Raw genomic sequence first — 18,043 nt, 5'->3', positions numbered from 1 at the left:
TTAATTATGATATTATATTAATGCTGTGCGTGCTAGTCCTTCGCTTCAACGGAAAAAGTTCCAAGTTTTGAAATATTTTCTCAAAATATCAAGAGCTATCTTAAGAACTACTGAACCAATACTAGGCTTGTTTGTACTCATTTTAATGCATTTTTCATGCTGATTCCAAATATGGTCATGAAAATTTACATTTCTGAAATTTTTGAATTAAAAAAAAAATTAAACATGTCGTCTGCAGTCGACACCCGCGTGAAGAGAGTTAATGATATAATTTTTTTAAATTAATTTAAGAACAGAACATTTATCTAACAATTATTTATTCATTTCTTATTTATGTATATTATCTAGTTACCATTTATTATTTAGTATTCATATTCCTTTCAGAAGTATTGATGCAAGTCAGTACAAAGAGATGCCAATGCTATTAATATATACAATACTATATTTCTACTAAGATAAAACAATAATTGACTGATCATAATTGGTCAAGGTTCCTTGCGCAAAGGTTTCCATACCTCAGCACGTGCCGAGTAGAAATTGATAGGCTCAGTCTATCTTCGTCCATCTACCAAATATCCAATTCATTTATGTACTCATCAAATAGAGGTTTGCATAGCTCAAAGGAAATACTACAACGGGCAATAATATGATGATTGCACTTTAATGTGAAACCCCTGAGGACGGAATGGATTATTCCATAGTATACACCACGGTTTAAACCTTTTTACAGCATTACCAAATCCATTTTAGAAAATCTATTGTGAGGTTGATGCTTCAATATATCATTTACCGATATACTGGTGACATACAACGCACTGTGTTCGTAAGCATTTATTTTTGGCGGAGGATCATGATGTCGGTGACCAGCTAGCTAAGTATAATATTAGACCGTCTTTTCATTGGATACTGTTATGGATAAAGCAACTCGAGTAGTTATTATGGCTATTGAAACACATGTGGATTAATATCTTACTATGAAACTACTGCGCATGAACGGATGAATGGTTTTCATATTTTCCTTCATTTCTACCCTTAGCAACGTATAATATGTACACAGCATTTTACTTAAGCAACCTGCCTTCTACGATGCACATATGGAAATACGTACATTCCATCAGATTTCTGAGAAAACACATTGCCGTGTTCAGCCATGGTGTTTTCATGGCCTGGATGGAGATGGGGCAGAACCAAGAATGACGTCATCATAACTTTGGACCCATAACATCGAAGGGGCGGTACTGGAGTCGCCTGCTCCGTAAATTGGCGCATTTTTAAAAGTGAAAAACAATGCTTTTATGGCATATACTCACAATACCATGGATGCGTATAGCATGTATATTATAATGAATATATATGAATGTGTATTAATCAAGCCTTGACAATTGGAGAGAAAGGAATATTTTTAAGCAAACATCACCTGTATAATATAACAAGAAGAATTCTTGGCTGATTTAACACTTCTCTCTACTATCTAGTAAAGAATCAACTAAGCTGAGCAGACTAGTAGATGTGTACAACATACATAAATGCCACAGTATAGTGCTACATACTTTGCAAACATCAATTGGCATTTTGTGTACACAGTAATCTAGCATAGTAAAATGAGAATCCATCTCTAGCTCTTGAGGTGGTCATGGATGAATGAAACATCTACTGCTTGAATCGAGCATAGCAACGTTGACATTTTTATCTTTATCATCTTTATTAACACGTCTACTGAAGATAGGTAATATCACCCTATAATAAGTGGTTCACCTGCATGGAACCCTACTTACACCTGTTCTAGCGAGTCATTCATCGGCGTGTGATAAGAAATAAGACATACGTAAACCGAGTCATAGTAAGAGTATCAGCAAGGGGATCCCCACAGTGCCTCTGTAGATACATGCCTAGCTTCGCTTAGGGTTCGAAGCTGTGGCCTATGACGATACCTCAACATATCCACACGGGGCTTCATCGCACCTGTTTCTTGTTCTATTTAAAAGAGCCCCCAACCAACAGCAACCCTGGCGTCGCAAATAAGAAGCCAACATGCAAAGCAAAAGATGCTAGCTTTAAGACATTTTAAGGCATTATGTTGTTTTGGAGTGTTTCTTGGAGGGCTTTCATTTTGCTGGCTATCGTGGCGATATCCACGGTTCCTTGGTTTGAATCAGTGGAAGTTGTGGCTGCAGATGAAAACCCTGAGACAGATAAAGACAATAAAGATGAAAACACCACCGATACCACAAGTATTTCAAATAATGATATTACCACCACCGCATCTACTGAAGTCTATAGTACCGCAGAAGAAATCTTTTTAACGCAAAGCGGATTATGGTATGTTTGTCATCGGGAGATTGAAAACACTGACTCAGGTGAGTACAATAATGAAATTTTGTTTTCAAAAGACACACATTTCTTCGCCAACTATTCTCATATTGCTCCCATGCATACAACATTATTGGAATGTCATCTTTCCCTGGGAAAGATCTGACAGCAGGCCAGGCCATGGCCAGAGGGTAACATGAGTAGGTTTCTTTCACCTTGATGGCAAGGATAGTCTTGCAAATATGGGTTAGGCCATCCAATATGCCATGAATTAGTAGGACTACAACTACTGGTCAGTATATACTCCTATTTCCACATCTGTTTGTTTTTTATGTGCGCATTTTTAGATTACTTCACAAAACGTGTAGATGAGTTCACGCTTTGGGTTGCTTTTAATAGTTTGAGACGCCTTTTGGTGTTTAAGAATCCGTTTTAGAATTGACAGCTTTATACAACGTAGGATGTACCTCATATACTATTTGCATGGTGAAAGCTGGTGGTTAATTGAAAATGAATTGCAGACTTGCCGGTAGTTTTCTGCATAAGAGGAGATCAACCGTCAAATTTCATTATCAACATATTATCGATGAATGAGAATTTTCTTAATTTCATTATTTTAGGATCTTGATACCCCACTGGCCAGATTCAACAGTTTTGGGTACTCACCTCGTAAAATACCAAAGCTTTAAATTTATTATACATATATGTTCACAGATGGGCTGTATGTGTAGGCATTGTTTAAACAGTAAATTAACAGTTCAACTCATGAAAGTTAGTTTGGGGAAAAGGAAATCAAGTACAATAGTTTAAAATCATATGGAAACTAAAGCTAGAAAAGTGTGGTAAGATTGTATTTAGATTTAGAAAGGATAACAATGGTTATATCATTCATGCAATCAAGTTCAAGTGTTTTTTTTGTTCTGCCATGCACTAGTGCGAAATTGAAATGAGAATTCATTCAAAAGCGATGAGAATTGGACAAAACTATGAGAATTTAACATTTTCTCAAAAAACTGTTCATAAAAATTATACCCCGTTGGACAATGGTTATGTTTGTCATCGAGAGATTAAAAACACTGGCTCAGGTACTGTGAGTACAATTATTATAAAATATTTTGTTTTCAAAAGACACACATTTCTTCGCCAACTATTCCCATATTGCTCCCATACATACAACATTATTGGAATGTCATCTTTCCCTGGGAAAGATCTGACAGCAGGCCAGACCATGGCCAGAGGGTAACAAGAATAGGTTTCTTTCACCTTGAAGGCAAGGATAGTCTTGCAAATATGGGCTAACTCCCCCCTAGGCCATCCAATATGCCATGAATTAGTAGGACTATAACTACTGGTCAGTTTATACTCCTATTTCCACATCTGTTATTTTTATGTGCGCATTTTTAGATAACTTCACAAAACGTGTAGATGAGTTCAAATATGCTTTGGGTTGCTTTTTAGTTTGAGACGCCTTTTGGTGTTTAAGAATCCCTTTTAGAATTGACAGCTTTATACAACGTAGGATGTTCCTCATATAATATTTGTATGGTGAAAGCATGTGGTTAATTGAAAATGGGTCGCAGACTTGCAGGTAGTTTTCTGCATAAGAGGAGATCAACCTTCAAATTTCATTATCAACATATCGATGAATGAGAGTTTTCTTAATGTCATTATTTTAGGATCTTGATACCCCACTGACCAGATTCAACAGGTTTGTGTACTCACCTCATAAAATACCAAAGCTTTAAATTTATTATACATATATGTTCACAGATGGGCTGTCTGTGTAGGCATTGTTTAAACAGTAAATTAACAGTTCAACACATGAAAGTTAGTTTGGGAAAAAAGGAAATCAAGTACAATAGTTTACAATCATATGGAAACTAAATTAAGAAAAGTGTGGTAAGATTGTACTTAGATTTAGAAAGGATAATAATGGTTATATCATTCATGCAATCAAGTTCAAGTTTGTTTTGTTCTGCCATGCACTAGTGCGAATTTGAAATGAGAATTCATTCAAAAGCGATGAGAATTGGACAAAACTATGAGAATTGAACATTTTCTCATAAAACTGTTAATAAAAATTATACCCTGTTGGACAATGGTTGGACTAATCGGCCCGTGATCGGGGCAGGCGCAGGCTTTACTATGTCGTGTTAAATTTTCTCGTTTTAAAATAATGTGACACGGGTTGTTTACACGTTAATTAGTATTTCTTATTCATTTGGATGAGAAAGCATGCCCACAGCGTTGAAAGTTTCATAAAAAGGAATTCTCGTAGTTTTGTCCAATTCTCATCGCTTTTGAAAGAATTCTCATAATAAATTTCCACTAGTGATGGTTATCAATGTGCAAACCGGCTTTATTATTGCCTTATGGAATTAGTTGCTTTATGCAGCATACCTGTATTCTAGCAAGAATACTTTAATCGGAGTTACATCACGTTGTTTGTCTGCTTTAAGGGTAGACGAGGTATTGTTGGTAGAAGCAACCTAAAAATCGAGTTTCATTATCTAGATCAATATATTATTGAAAAATAACACCTTGATGTTTTGCAAAAGTTCATTCTACAAATCGTATACTTTGCAAACTTGCTTAATTTATTGTTGTTAACGAGTTATGTACGTTTTACAAAAGTGTTGTTGTTTCAGCCCTCTTTACAACATAACTCAAGAACCGCAGCACCTATAAAAGTATATCTGTGATATTTGAATTCTTCTACACGCTCGCTATGAAATAACCTTAAGTACAGCGTCCCCGATGCCTTGTTTATTTTATCTATTGTAAAGTGCAATGAAAGTTATGTTTTGAAACTCGTACTTCTATGATTAAATATAACGGGTATGGAGGAGGCTATTTACTTCCGTTGATATGTTTGAAGAGCTAACCGGTACAAGTTACCAAAAGTGTGCGGTTAGCTTTTGGAGGACACGTGTCCTATAAAAGGTCTTTGATCCCTAACATGGGTTGCCAGTCTCCTGATAAATGTCAACATTTTGACAATATTTTGGAGGTACGTCTTAATTTGTGTTGAGATCAATAATTAATTATGAAGGTGTCTACCAACCCACTTCCCCACTGACCGCCCTGATATGTAAAAATGTAAGGCTTTTGGGGGTACTTTTTAGCCCATTTTTGTCATTTTCGTCAAATTATTCCCCCTTGAAAGTTGCCTCGCCCCCTTCCCCCTATGACAGAGTCCTGGGTGCGCTAGTCTTGTGGTGTAGGTTTGAGTGGGGTACACCAGTGTAGGTACAGTCTACTCTGAAGTACAAAGTACCGACGCGGACGCACACATTGTGCCGACTTTGAAGGCACGCATACCTCAGCAGAGACGCATCACTGCGAGCTGTTTACGCGCTGTATACGCGCGCGTTGTCACTTTGTACTTCAGAGTGGACAAACTGTACAATGGTGTGTTTGATCATGGACCCAAAGATGGGAGTGTGGTTTAATGGCTGATGACGTCAAAGAGTATTTCGTTTACGGAATGATTCCGTAAAATACGGGATATTTGTACTACGGAATTCATTTTCTATCAATATAAAGTGTACAACCCTAAGTCTATTATTGTGACTGCATGAGCCGAGGCTTCATTGTGATGTGTACATTAACATTAAGCTTCACCAAAGCCCGGCAGATGTTTCCTAAATGTGATTAGGTAGATGGTGAACCTTTGTACATTAGTTTTCTATATGGATTAGGAAGAGATCAAGCTTCAATTTCATTATCAATATATCGATGAATGAGAGTTTTCTTAATTTCATTATTTTAGGATCTCGATATCACACTGACCAGTTTCAACAGTTTTGGCCACTCATCGCATAAAATACTAGAGCTTTTAATCTTATTATGTGTTCATAGTTGTGCTGTCCGCGTAACACTTTTTAAACAGCAAATTAAAAGTTCAACTCGCTATAAAAGTTAGTTTGGGAAAAAGGAAATCAAATACAATAGTTTAAAATCATATGGAAACTAAAGCAAGAAAAGTACGGAAATCAGGTTTAAGTTTTATTCTGCCATGGTTGTTTGATTAGATGTAAAACTGAGTCATTTTTAAGAAAGGTTGAACAATGGTGGCGCTACTTATCTAAAATCTTGTTTGCATCTTTACAAGAGGTAGACACTTGTAAAATGAGTTTAGAACATCAGCAAAGAGACTAACAAATAACAAGGGAGCTTTCTAAAACCTTTTTATAGTGAAATGTAAAGTGTAACTCATATTATTTGGCTAATTTAGATTTATGCCCTCAATTTACACACAGATATACAGTTTATAGAATTAAAATTACCACAATAAAGCAGAAAAAGATGAATAATTCGATATAGAAACGAAAATCTATGTTACAAATTGCTACAATATAATGTGTATACAGTTTATTAGTGTGATAGCTGTTGGTATTATTCAGATCTAGAATCGAACATTATGATAATGTTTTGTTAGAAAAATTAATAAATGATCACATCAAACAACCATGTCGACCAATGTGGACACATATTTTATTTTTGTCCGGCGGAATTAGTTCCAAATATCTGGACTGGGCGATGGGCGAGAACATTCTAACAAGAATACTTTTAATACTCTGACTTATTTCACGTTGTTTGTCTATATATAGTGCAGTGTCCTCGTCCCCTTGTTTATTTTGTCCATTTTATAACAATAAATATTTAACTAAGAAAGAGGAAACGAACAAACGATCAACTGAAAGAAGTAGATCAATAAAATAAACATAAACACATATACTTAAATGCTGTTATGAAAGTTGGCATATAAGTTTGCGTATTTCCATGATATCGGGTATGGAGGAGGCTATTTACTTATGTGAATATGTTGGAAGTACGAGACGAGACTACTTGCATCTCAGAGCTAACCGATACCAGTTACCAAAAGTGCAGCGTCCGCGTCGCCTTGTTTATTTTGTCCATTTTAAAGTGTAATATCAGGAAAAACATGCAGAGGCTGTAACAATAAATATTTAACAAAGAAGAAGAAAGCGAACATACGATAACCTGCAAGGAGTAGATCAAGAAAATAAACACAACACAAATATTTAAATGTTGTTATGAAAGTTGGCATGACTCGTACTTCCATGATTAAATATAACGGGTATGGATGAGGCTATTTACGTCCGTGGATATGTCGAAAGTACAAACACAAATATCTAAATGTTGTTATGAAAGTTGGCATACAACTCGTATACTTCCATGATTAAATATAACGGGTATGAAGGAGGCTATAAAGTACGAGACTACTTGCATATCAGAGCCAACCGATACAAGTTACTAAAAGTGTATACGGTCAGCTTTTGGAGGACACGTGTACGCGTGTCCTAAAGGTCTTTGATCCCTAAACATGGGTTGCCAGTCTCCTGATGAATGTCAACATTTTGACCAAAGAGGTACGTCTTAATTTTATGTTGAAGTTGTCTACTAACACGATAATGAACTCCGGGTTCTATCCAGAGGATGATTTAAGAACTTCCCACCACGCCACTGTGTTGACTTGTGGTTAGCACAGCTGTGTGAGTGAAAATGACACCACTGCTCGCACATTGCATTGACGGGCATGGTTAAATTTGAATTTGGACTGATATATTTACACTAAAAAAGCATTCAAAATGCTAGTCGATTTCACATTTTATGTTACCTACAGAAGGTGTGAATTATCCTTTATGCATACATCACTTTTGTAATGAAATCGACCAAGTAATAATGACACACGCACAATTCTTAAACAACATCTTTTGCACAGAATTCAATGGGATTTGAAAAGTAAAGTGGCAGTTGAAACTCTAGTGATAACACATTTGCAGTGCATGATGGGGCTTCCTTAAATCATCCTCTGGGTTCTAACTTACCATCTATGTAAGTATTAAACTGCTCACAAAAAGTATCGTTTACACTTGAAAATGTCGCCATGTTTTAAAAACAAAAGGATATTGAACAAATTAATTAATAAACTCGCTAGATGAACCATTATATACTGCGAATTTTGACATCTTATTTGTTGCTCTGCGATCTTATTTGGGAAAAAAGTACAACCATTTCAATGCTAAAGGGACAACAGAAGTTGCAGCAGGTCAGAAATATAAAAAGGATCCTTCATCCTCCTGTATCGAGTATCCCAATGTGGTGCTTGCTTTACTGTGCGGCTTTTTCTCTCAAACAATAAGTTTGCGGTATGTCTGATTTAGCGATGTAAAGCAATGGCAATAAACGACAATGTGATCAATCTCAATAGGGAACACGTTTTGTCCCCCTCTTGCCCTCCCCCATGCTGACCATCCCGATATTAACGCACACCAAGGCTTTTTTGTACCTTTTAGCAATTTTTTTACCATTTTCGACAAATTTCCCCCTTAAGGGTTACCTCTCCCTCTTCCCACTTTGAAAAAGTCCTGGCTACACTATATTCTGTTGTGGTGTGGGTTTTTAAACTTAAAAGTGGGGTACACCAAGGTACAATGGTGTGTGGATCAGTGACCAAAATTTGCGAATCCCTGTTTTGAAATTGCACCTCTCCCACGCCCGGTATATTGAAGTAGATGGGTGTGTGGTTCAATAGCGGATATGATCACGTAATGAGTATTTCGTTTACGGATTTGCTTCGTAAAATACGGACTATTGTACTACGGAATTACATAAATATCTAACAATGTACAACCCTGAGTCTATTGTGACTGCATGAGCTGAGGCTTCATTGTGATGTCTACATATTAAGCTTTACCAAAGCCCAGTTCAAAATAGATGTTTCCTACATGTGATTAGCTTGATTAGGGAGATGGTGAACCTTAATCATGTTATTAGTAATGTACATTAGAATGTCTACAATAAGGCAAATTTATATTCCATTAATCTCCGTAAATATTGATACATAAACCACGGATGGATGTTAAAGTATAGTATGCGTGTGATTCCCATTAGTTCTCTGGTGTCCGGCCGGTTGTCGACTATGTGTTACCAGGCAATAGACGACAGTGGTCGCGTCACCGGGGCACTCCTGTGACCTGTCGAGGTTCGCGCATCGCATGTACAGCGCATTGTATGAGGCTTGCGCATGTAGCGCGTTCCCAAAATAAAACAGTTTTAGTTATTAAAATAGCATGCAACTGACAAATAATGAGAATAAGCGATAGGAATATTTGCTTTTACTATCCTCTATCGTGTAATAGGGAATAACCATCCACACTTTATATTTTATATTTAAAGCCATATTGTAGACTTCTCCGTAGTCCACTTGCCCATTTTACATACTCTGGCTATTACATTTAAGCATAAAACTCCGATTTATATTGATTTGTGTGCAACTGATAGATTTTCACATCTGTATCTGATCGTTTCAGTCACCGCACTCCCTCTGTTTGTTAGCTTCCCAAGTGGACTACTGACTTTGCCTTGTGATTAAGATTTTTAACACGGGACTCTATGGAGAGTTAGGCCAATTTCTGGCCTAACTAAAATTGTCCATGATGTAATGCATCTTTAAATGGATCTGCCTTGTGCTTGGTCGCCCATATCTCGCTATGGTTTAAATCTTCCGGGCCCCCGCCATTACCATTAACTACACCGTACACAACTATCTGTGGTATTTGCGGCGCTTTTGTGTTGACGCGAAAGTTAATCTCTCATCAAACATCTAGCGCGTCTTGTACTATACCATGCTTAGTACTTAAGAAATAAAGGGTAATGCATTATCCTTTACACCCAAATAATGTGTCCGAGGCAGTAAAAACGTAAATAATGGATGAGGCACAGCCGAACCCATTATTTAAACGTTTTACTGCCGAGGACACATTATTTGCGTGTAAAGAATAATGCTGCACGCTTTATTTCTATTCTATTACCAGAAAATAGTGCGATTTAAAGAGAAAACATCATTTTTAGGCACAAATATTTAAAGTTGTTTACTTCAAGGTGGATCACGTACGCGTAAGTGACAGCACGTTTCGCGGAAATATTGCAAGCGTAATGCTGTGCGTAGAATGTGTTACGGCGCTTGACCCATTATTTCAGAATAATGGGCTCTCACGTGACGTGTTTTAACAAATCACAGTGCGCGATTTTGAATAATGGGTCGTAAGAATAATATAATTGTGGTTAATGGACTGATAAACAAGTATGCTTGACAGTGTGTTTTAGAGAGCAAAGTCCTGGGGTAAAGTTCTGCTTAAAATTCAAAGTCCATAGTCGGATTTTCGGGGTTCGCTATCAATAAACTGGTAGATTCCAAAATCAGAATTGTTCAGTATTAAAGTGAGCCATTATAATTATGCAAGATAATGTTGCATTCAATTACTTTTATTGGCACTAATCATCTGATATTTTAAACTCTTTATGACCATTTTACTATTGAATACTTTAATGTTAATAAACATTAGTATAATTTTGATATCAACGAAATGTGTTCATCATGACTAATAATAACATATTTTTAATAAAATTCGACTATGGCATAGTCTAGCCATATTGTAACTTTTCCATAAAATAGATTTGTATTTCCTTTCCATAAAATGCTAGCTTTTACTGTCAGATATGCCCCCTTTTAATTTTGAGCCGAATAACTGAGGTCAAGCAAACAAAATTAGAATTTACCAACAGCGCTATTACGTGTTACTCCGTCGGTCATGCTACGGTACGATCCTTTAATGTGTGCGTATAACCGTCCCACACGTCATGTACGTACCGGTGTTATGCGTTCGACCAGCATTTCCATCCTAATAATACACCGTCTTATTAAGACGGTTTAATCAAAATCTCGGATTTTGACAAAACTACAGCAGAGCAGCTAAAGTTTTGATTTTTGAAGGGTATTTTAGTTTACTGAAGTACATTACAATCATGTAAAAAACAGAATTTAAAATTTTTTTGAGGGCGTCCTCCATCAGCAAAAGGCTTTTAACACAACAAAGTGGTTATTTAGAGCAACACTTTAATTACCAGGTAATTAGTGTTTACAAACAATGATTCAGCATGTTATTAATATAACTTACCGTTAATAAACCGATTGCGTGGCATCCATTACTAAAAATATTGGCCCTGCCTACCCTGTATGACAAGATAGATGTGGTAGAGGACCGTAAGGCACCACGTTAAATTCGGTCCTATAGTCCTATCGGTGCCTGGTTAGGTCCCGATGACTTTTTTAGTGTTACTATTTTTCATTTAAATAAAAACGAAAGCACTGTGCAAATGTTCAGGATACGATAAAAAAAAGAGCCATCAGTACTTTAGGCTATCGGTGTACCGATAGCGCTATAGGACAAAATTAGACGTTGTGTCTAAAAATAAACATTCCTATTGTTTATTCTCTAATGACATGAACTCTGCAAGTGGCAATACAAATTGGCACTTGTGCAAAAAAAAAAACTACGAACCAAGAAATCTGACTGATAATAGAGACAATGCAAATGAACTATACCCTAGAGTTTTTAAGTCAAACATACGTTTCAAATGCTCCTTTTAATGTCCCATTCTCTGCTTGCTTAAAAAATTGATTCAATATATGTCTTGGATGAATGTGAATTATTATCTTCATTGACTAAAGGGATGGCATAATAAGATAATTTAAAAAGCATACGATAAAACCAAAGCCATGAAATTTAGTCATTCAATATGTATGGAAAGGTCTAGTGTTAGGTATGAATTGTTGAGGAGTATAGTAAGGCTTTGTAATAGTTCAATGTTCAAAGAAGAACACAAATTGAGTACCAGATACAAATGGATAACAATATTATTATAATTGTTAGATATTTTAAAGACGTACAATACATCAAGCGCGGGAGTGACAATAACGATATAGACCAAATTACAGACCAGAACACCTGAGCATTGAGACACTGCAAATCAAGTAGAGTGTTTAAGGGATGGGGTATTAACGTTTGGACAGTATTTATTTTGGGACATTTAGAGGACATCAGACATATCGAATTGCATTCTGAATACGAAGAATGTCCTTCTGATATCAAATAATTTTGATTTTTGAAATTCACAATGTAATACACATTTTATGGCAAATCATTAAAAAAAATTATTTTGGATACTTAACAGTACTTGTTGATTTATAAAGTGTATGTATGTGGGATGAAAAGTCGACGATCAATTGAAAATTTTGACCTTTCGTAGTGAAGATATGGATTTTTTTTCCAAAACACCAAAAAAAAAAAAAAAAAGGTCTTTTGGGAAAAAACCCATATCTTCAATATGAAAGGTCAAAATTTTCAGTTGATCGTCGGCTTTTCCTCCCAGCTACATACACTTTAAGAATATATCATTAGATTTATAAAATTTACTTCGAGAACTGTTATATATCAAAAATGTGAAAAATATCTAATTTTAATAATTCGTCATAAAATTTGTATTATATCATGAATTTCAAAAAATGAAAATTATTTGATATCAGAAAGACATTCTTCGTATTCAGAATGCAATTCGATATTTCTAATGTGCTCTCATGTCCCACAAAAAATACTGTCTAAACACTTAAAACGCTCATTCCAGATCCCTTAAGTTAAACATTTAATTCAAGAACAGCTTGACGCCATGCGTATCAAATGCTCCTTTTAATATCCCATTTTCTGCTTGCTTAATAAATGGATTCAATATTAGTCTTGCTTCAATTTGACTCATTTGTTATTTTACTTGACTAAAAGGATGACATATTATAATAAGACAATACGATGGGGGAAACCCCCATTCTTTTAATATACCATTAGAGAAGGCTATGTGCATTGTTCAATATTGGTCAAAGACAAACACCTTCAGTAGTTGACCATCAGACACGAATATGGACATGGATAACAATTTTATAGTTGAATACCGTATCTTATATACACCATATGAGTAGATGAGAAAATCGTACCAAGATGAAATTTCAATATTATAACATGTTTTAACCTAGAATCTATTGTATTTATAATGCCTCTTGCATCCGGTTCTCGCTCAAGCCACTTTAATCTGTTAATCAGGTTTGTAATTTTGGTGTAAGGCTGTATCAATTCTTCTCGTTGCAGGATAGATAGCAATTATCTAGACAATGCTTGTGTCTTAAAAGCATTGATATTTCTCGGAAAACACACTATTAGTTGACTGTATAATGTTTTGTAAGAGCGTTTTGTGTGCACACTATACTCTTCGAATTCCTAGCTTACAAAATAAATATATAAGGAAACACATTTTGATTTTTTTAAATCATGCAATATTACATACGCAATGGGTGTTATGTATGAAGTAACTTTACATTAATCATGAGTAATTATTGAAATAATACCAACATTGACATTTGTGTAACATTTCTGATCCGTTGATTGCCCTAGATAGCTGTGAAGATTCACCTATTCTATATCAATACTTAACTTGGGAAGAGATCCATTCAAATGTATCAGTCTCCCAAATAAAGTATCTGTTATGTTATTTATAAACACTCTCCACGCGGATGTCGACTGCAGACGACAAGTTTTTTAAAAAAAAATCAAAATTAAAAAATTTCGGAATTGTAAATTTTTATTACCATATTTGGAATCAGCATGAAAAATGCTTTAAAATAAGTACAAACAAGCTTAGTATTGGTTCAGTAGTTCTTGAGATAGCTCTTGATATTTTGATAAAATATCTAAAAACTTGGAATTTTTACGTTGAAGGCTAGGCTATGGCTAGCATGCAGAGCATTAACAGAGACTCTGTTTTTTCATGGGACGGTATAGATGAGATATAAATGTGTTTTGTTTGATCAGCGAAGGCTAGTACGTTGGTATCTTGTGGAGTTAGTATTTGGCAATTAGTGATAATGAAAGGCGTCAGGAGAAATCGTACATTTTCACACGAAATGCTCATTTTATTTGGCTATAAACATAATGAGAAATTAGTTTGTGCTTAAAATCTTCATTTTGTTTAACTTACCTACAATCCAGGAAAAAAAAAAATAGTTGGCACACTTGCACTAAACAATGGAAATGCGTGCCCTATTAAAATTGGAGAGGCGAGTGAAACATGCATGCAATATATGTGAAGTATGCAGACTCCGCCCTATATCCCACACATCCCCATTTCCCATCTTTCAATGTTGGAGGGTCACACGGACCTGTTGACAACATGGCTTGGTCCAACATTGAATTGGGGGAGCGGGGGAAGAGATATACCAAAAGACAGGCAAAGTGTGCCAGCCATTTTTTCCTGGATTGTAGCTATTAATATACGGTATTTGATCCTTTATCTTCGACACAAGGAGTGCGAATTTCAAATAAGATTACCTTAAAGGGGCATTTCGTGATCCACAGCCTCATCCCCCACTTTTCTCAAAAAAGTTGAGATTTTTATATCACTGGAAACCTCTGGCTACATAATGTTTATGTACAAAATATTTCTTGCAGATTAATTCGTTTTGCAAAGATATCGTGAAATTTGAATTTCGTTCTGGTGCACCAGAACGAAATTACAACGCATTGTCTATGGAGCAGTGTAATACACATAATCATGCATAACTCGCAAACGCAAAATCGGAATCAACTGAAATTTTGGGAATAGGCTTTTTTCGTGGATATGTACTGAAAAATGTCATAAAAAGAGGATGCTAGGATCACGAAATCCTCCTTTAATGGGTGACTCTTCTTGAAATCTACACCCCTTTGTAGAAGATCAGCATCATGTTTTCCATAGGGGTGTATTGATTTCAAATGGAATAGCCGAACATAGCACTCCATTTTTGTACTGGATTTGGATTTTTTAATGTATGTATGCACATACAGCATGCGCGTATTTTTTTTGTTGTGGTTGGCTTTGGGGCGCCAGCCCCTGGGGTAAAAGTAGGGGCGGCCAAAACGAAGGGCGGCGGAAGAAGAAGGGGAAGAAAAAATTGTACTATACATCAAAATGTGTTGCTTTTAGGGCACAAGCGCTTATAATCCTTTTTTTTTTCTCTTCACTTTTTCAAACGACCGGAACAAAATTGGGTCAACCTTTTCGGGCTGTTGAGAAAGGGGCGGCAAAATTGAATTTCCTTCAGCCCCCCGGGGTAGGAGCGGCCACGGTACGCCACTGTACAGACTCCGAGTATTCGACGTAGAATATTCGTCGATGTACGTAACATGTCTTCGTCTACTAGTATTCTAAACCCCTCAAAAACAGTTTGGAAATTTTTTTTTAAGCATCAATATCTGAAATTAGTTGCAACATGTTCATATCGTGTTGCATATCATTGGACAGCTACTTTATTCCCCTTTACAATGACACCACATTAGTAACAATCACTTTTTTTACGGCCGAGTACATGTCTTGTGAATGTATAGTGGGGCCTCCAACAGAATGTACCAATTGATCATTATTCTGTGCTCAAACAACACTAGGCACTAACTTCAATAGTGGGTGGAAAACCATACGCAGCCACAACAACCTGACACCTGGTCACACGTTGCTGTGGGTAGCATTTCATTCACTTCATTCCTCAACCAGGATTCGTCGCAGGTCGTTCAATGTGGTTGCATTGGCTACTCGCAGGTCATTCAATGTGGTTCAATCTGGTTGCATTGGCTTGGTCAGGCACAGCACGACCAAGCTGGTCCCACAAGTGTTCAATCGGGTTGAGGCCTGGGCTTATGGCAGGCCATTCCATTCACTCTACTCAAATATTCTGTAGATAGTCGTTGATAACCCTGGCTCTGTGGGAGGATTGCATTAGGGCTCAGATTGCGAGGATTACAGCACATTGGCACATTCTGTTTGATACCCCACTACATTCACAAGACGTGTATTAAATGCGATTGTTTCACGATATGAACATGTCACAAATAATCTTGAGATATAGATGCTTGAAAAATTTTCCAAACTTTTTTGAGGAGTTTGTTTCAAGTAATGTTTGACTTCTAACGAATGTTTGATGATGTAAAATCGATAATATGTTATGTAGAATGTCTGGTGGAAAAATTACTGGAAATGGAATGGGCTAGATTAAATAACGACGACATGTTGCATCGAATATTCTACATCCACTAACAATTCACCTTTTCGGTAAATCCCATAACCCTTTGCGAGTACACCTGAGAACTCGTCATTTGACGTCACGCCGATCTGCGCCGATGCGAACATCGTTTATGGAACATAAGTTGTCAGGTGTACTCGCAAAGGGTTATGGGATTTACCGAAAAGGTGAATTCTGTAGCGGCCCTTATCCAGAAAAGCACTTGTGTTGAAAAGTTACTGACGTCAATATTTTCATTACTAAAGGATGATTGGTCAATCGAGTCTGTAAATAGTTAATCGACAATAGACGAAAAATAGTTCTTGTGTATTTCTGCTTGCTGTATGTAAACAGCCAACTGAACATCGGATGTGTGCAAAATACACAGATGTTCTAATACAGTCCGTCCCAAAACAAAACGGTGCATTAAAAAACGTCTGATATATACTAAACGTTTTATGTAAGCGTAATTGTTATTAAAACCACGGTATTTTAGGCTTAGCTTAAGTATTCAGGTTTACAAAAGTTTTTATTCCACCCAGTTTGGTAACGTCGTTGGCGAGATATGCCATTTTATATGGAATCGAACTCCGTGTTGCGCCACTTTTTTGTCACAATGTAAATATTTTTGCGTAGTGTTGATGACTTTAAATATTAAATATTTCACTCTTTTGTTTATTTGGTCTAATAGTTGAACAAATTTCAAATAAAATAGCGTAAATTTGCGCATCAAGACTTCAATTTAGGTACAGGTTAACATTTTCACTGGAAGCAGTTTCTAAAATCCCATCAATTTTGAGAAAACAATTGTTGTTCTAACGGAGGCTGTTATGTTATTGAGTACCATCGTTTAAAACAATTACTAAAGCCCTTTGTAATCACTTCAAAGTAGTTGTTCATAATACCGTCTTGTTACTGTTAGCATTCTTGTGCCTAGTCCTATAAACATTATGCCTAAAGTGGTACAAAATGGATGTTGGACGATTTCATGAAAAACAGCACTCACCAACGACACCATCGAATTGGATAAACCAAAAGGTATTGGGAAGTTTAATATCTTGGCTATACCACGGTGTTAATAGCAATTGTGTCTATTTAAAAATTTGTTGTAATTATTAGTGTTTTGTTGCACCTTTTTTGGGGGACATCCTGTATTGTTACAGACTTATGGCACGATTTTGCCGCTTGTGTGCAACTTTACCACGCTGAGCCAGTCAATTTCATGTTTATATAGAGGTTGTCATGGATGGATGAAATTAGCACTTCTAGGATCGACCCGTAACGTTGACTTAAAACACAACTCTCTGATTGTCACGTCCACTGAGGTAGTTAAGTTGTTGCGCTTGTCGTGTGTGTTTGTGGAAAGTTGTTCAGTTGTGAAACAATGTTTGCTCCGGATTCAAGGTTTTTGGCAGTGCAAGCTGTGGGAGAGACAGATGTTTCATAATCATCAGCAGTTTCAGGGAAGGGACATCTAATGTATAGCTCAAAATTTGTGTCTTTGGTTGGGGTTGTAAATTGTGGCATATGACGATATCTATTACCTCAACATATCCACTCGGGCCAACAAAGCACCTGTTGTCTGGTTTATTTAGAAAAGCCTCAACCAACAGCAATCCTGGCGTCGCAAATTAGAAGCCAACATGCAAAGCAAAAGATGCTAGCTTTAAAACAATTTAAAGCGTTATGTTATATTGGAGTGTTCCTTGGTGGAATTTCGTATTTGTTGGACATAGTGGCGATATCTACGGTTCCTTGGCTTATAAGTAAGGATACAGTCAACTTAAG

The 18,043-nt window shown here is 36.4% G+C and overlaps 1 protein-coding gene across 1 annotated transcript in view; it reads left to right on the top strand.

The window, feature by feature from the left end:
- Positions 1-735: 735 nt before the first annotated feature.
- The window catches only part of LOC140150975 (uncharacterized), a 96,812-nt gene continuing 79,504 nt past the window's right edge, over positions 736-18,043 (top strand). The window contains exon 1 of the mRNA XM_072173150.1: positions 736-2,357. Within this exon, the coding sequence (XP_072029251.1) occupies positions 2,075-2,357 (283 nt within the window). The 5' untranslated portion in view covers positions 736-2,074. The remainder of the gene's footprint in view (positions 2,358-18,043) is intronic.

The sequence above is a fragment of the Amphiura filiformis genome, chromosome 4 (genome assembly GCF_039555335.1).
Source record: "Amphiura filiformis chromosome 4, Afil_fr2py, whole genome shotgun sequence".
Classification (NCBI taxonomy): Eukaryota; Metazoa; Echinodermata; class Ophiuroidea; order Amphilepidida; family Amphiuridae; genus Amphiura; species Amphiura filiformis.
Note: the sequence above shows the minus strand (reverse complement) of the source record. Positions and strands in the feature narration are given on the sequence as shown.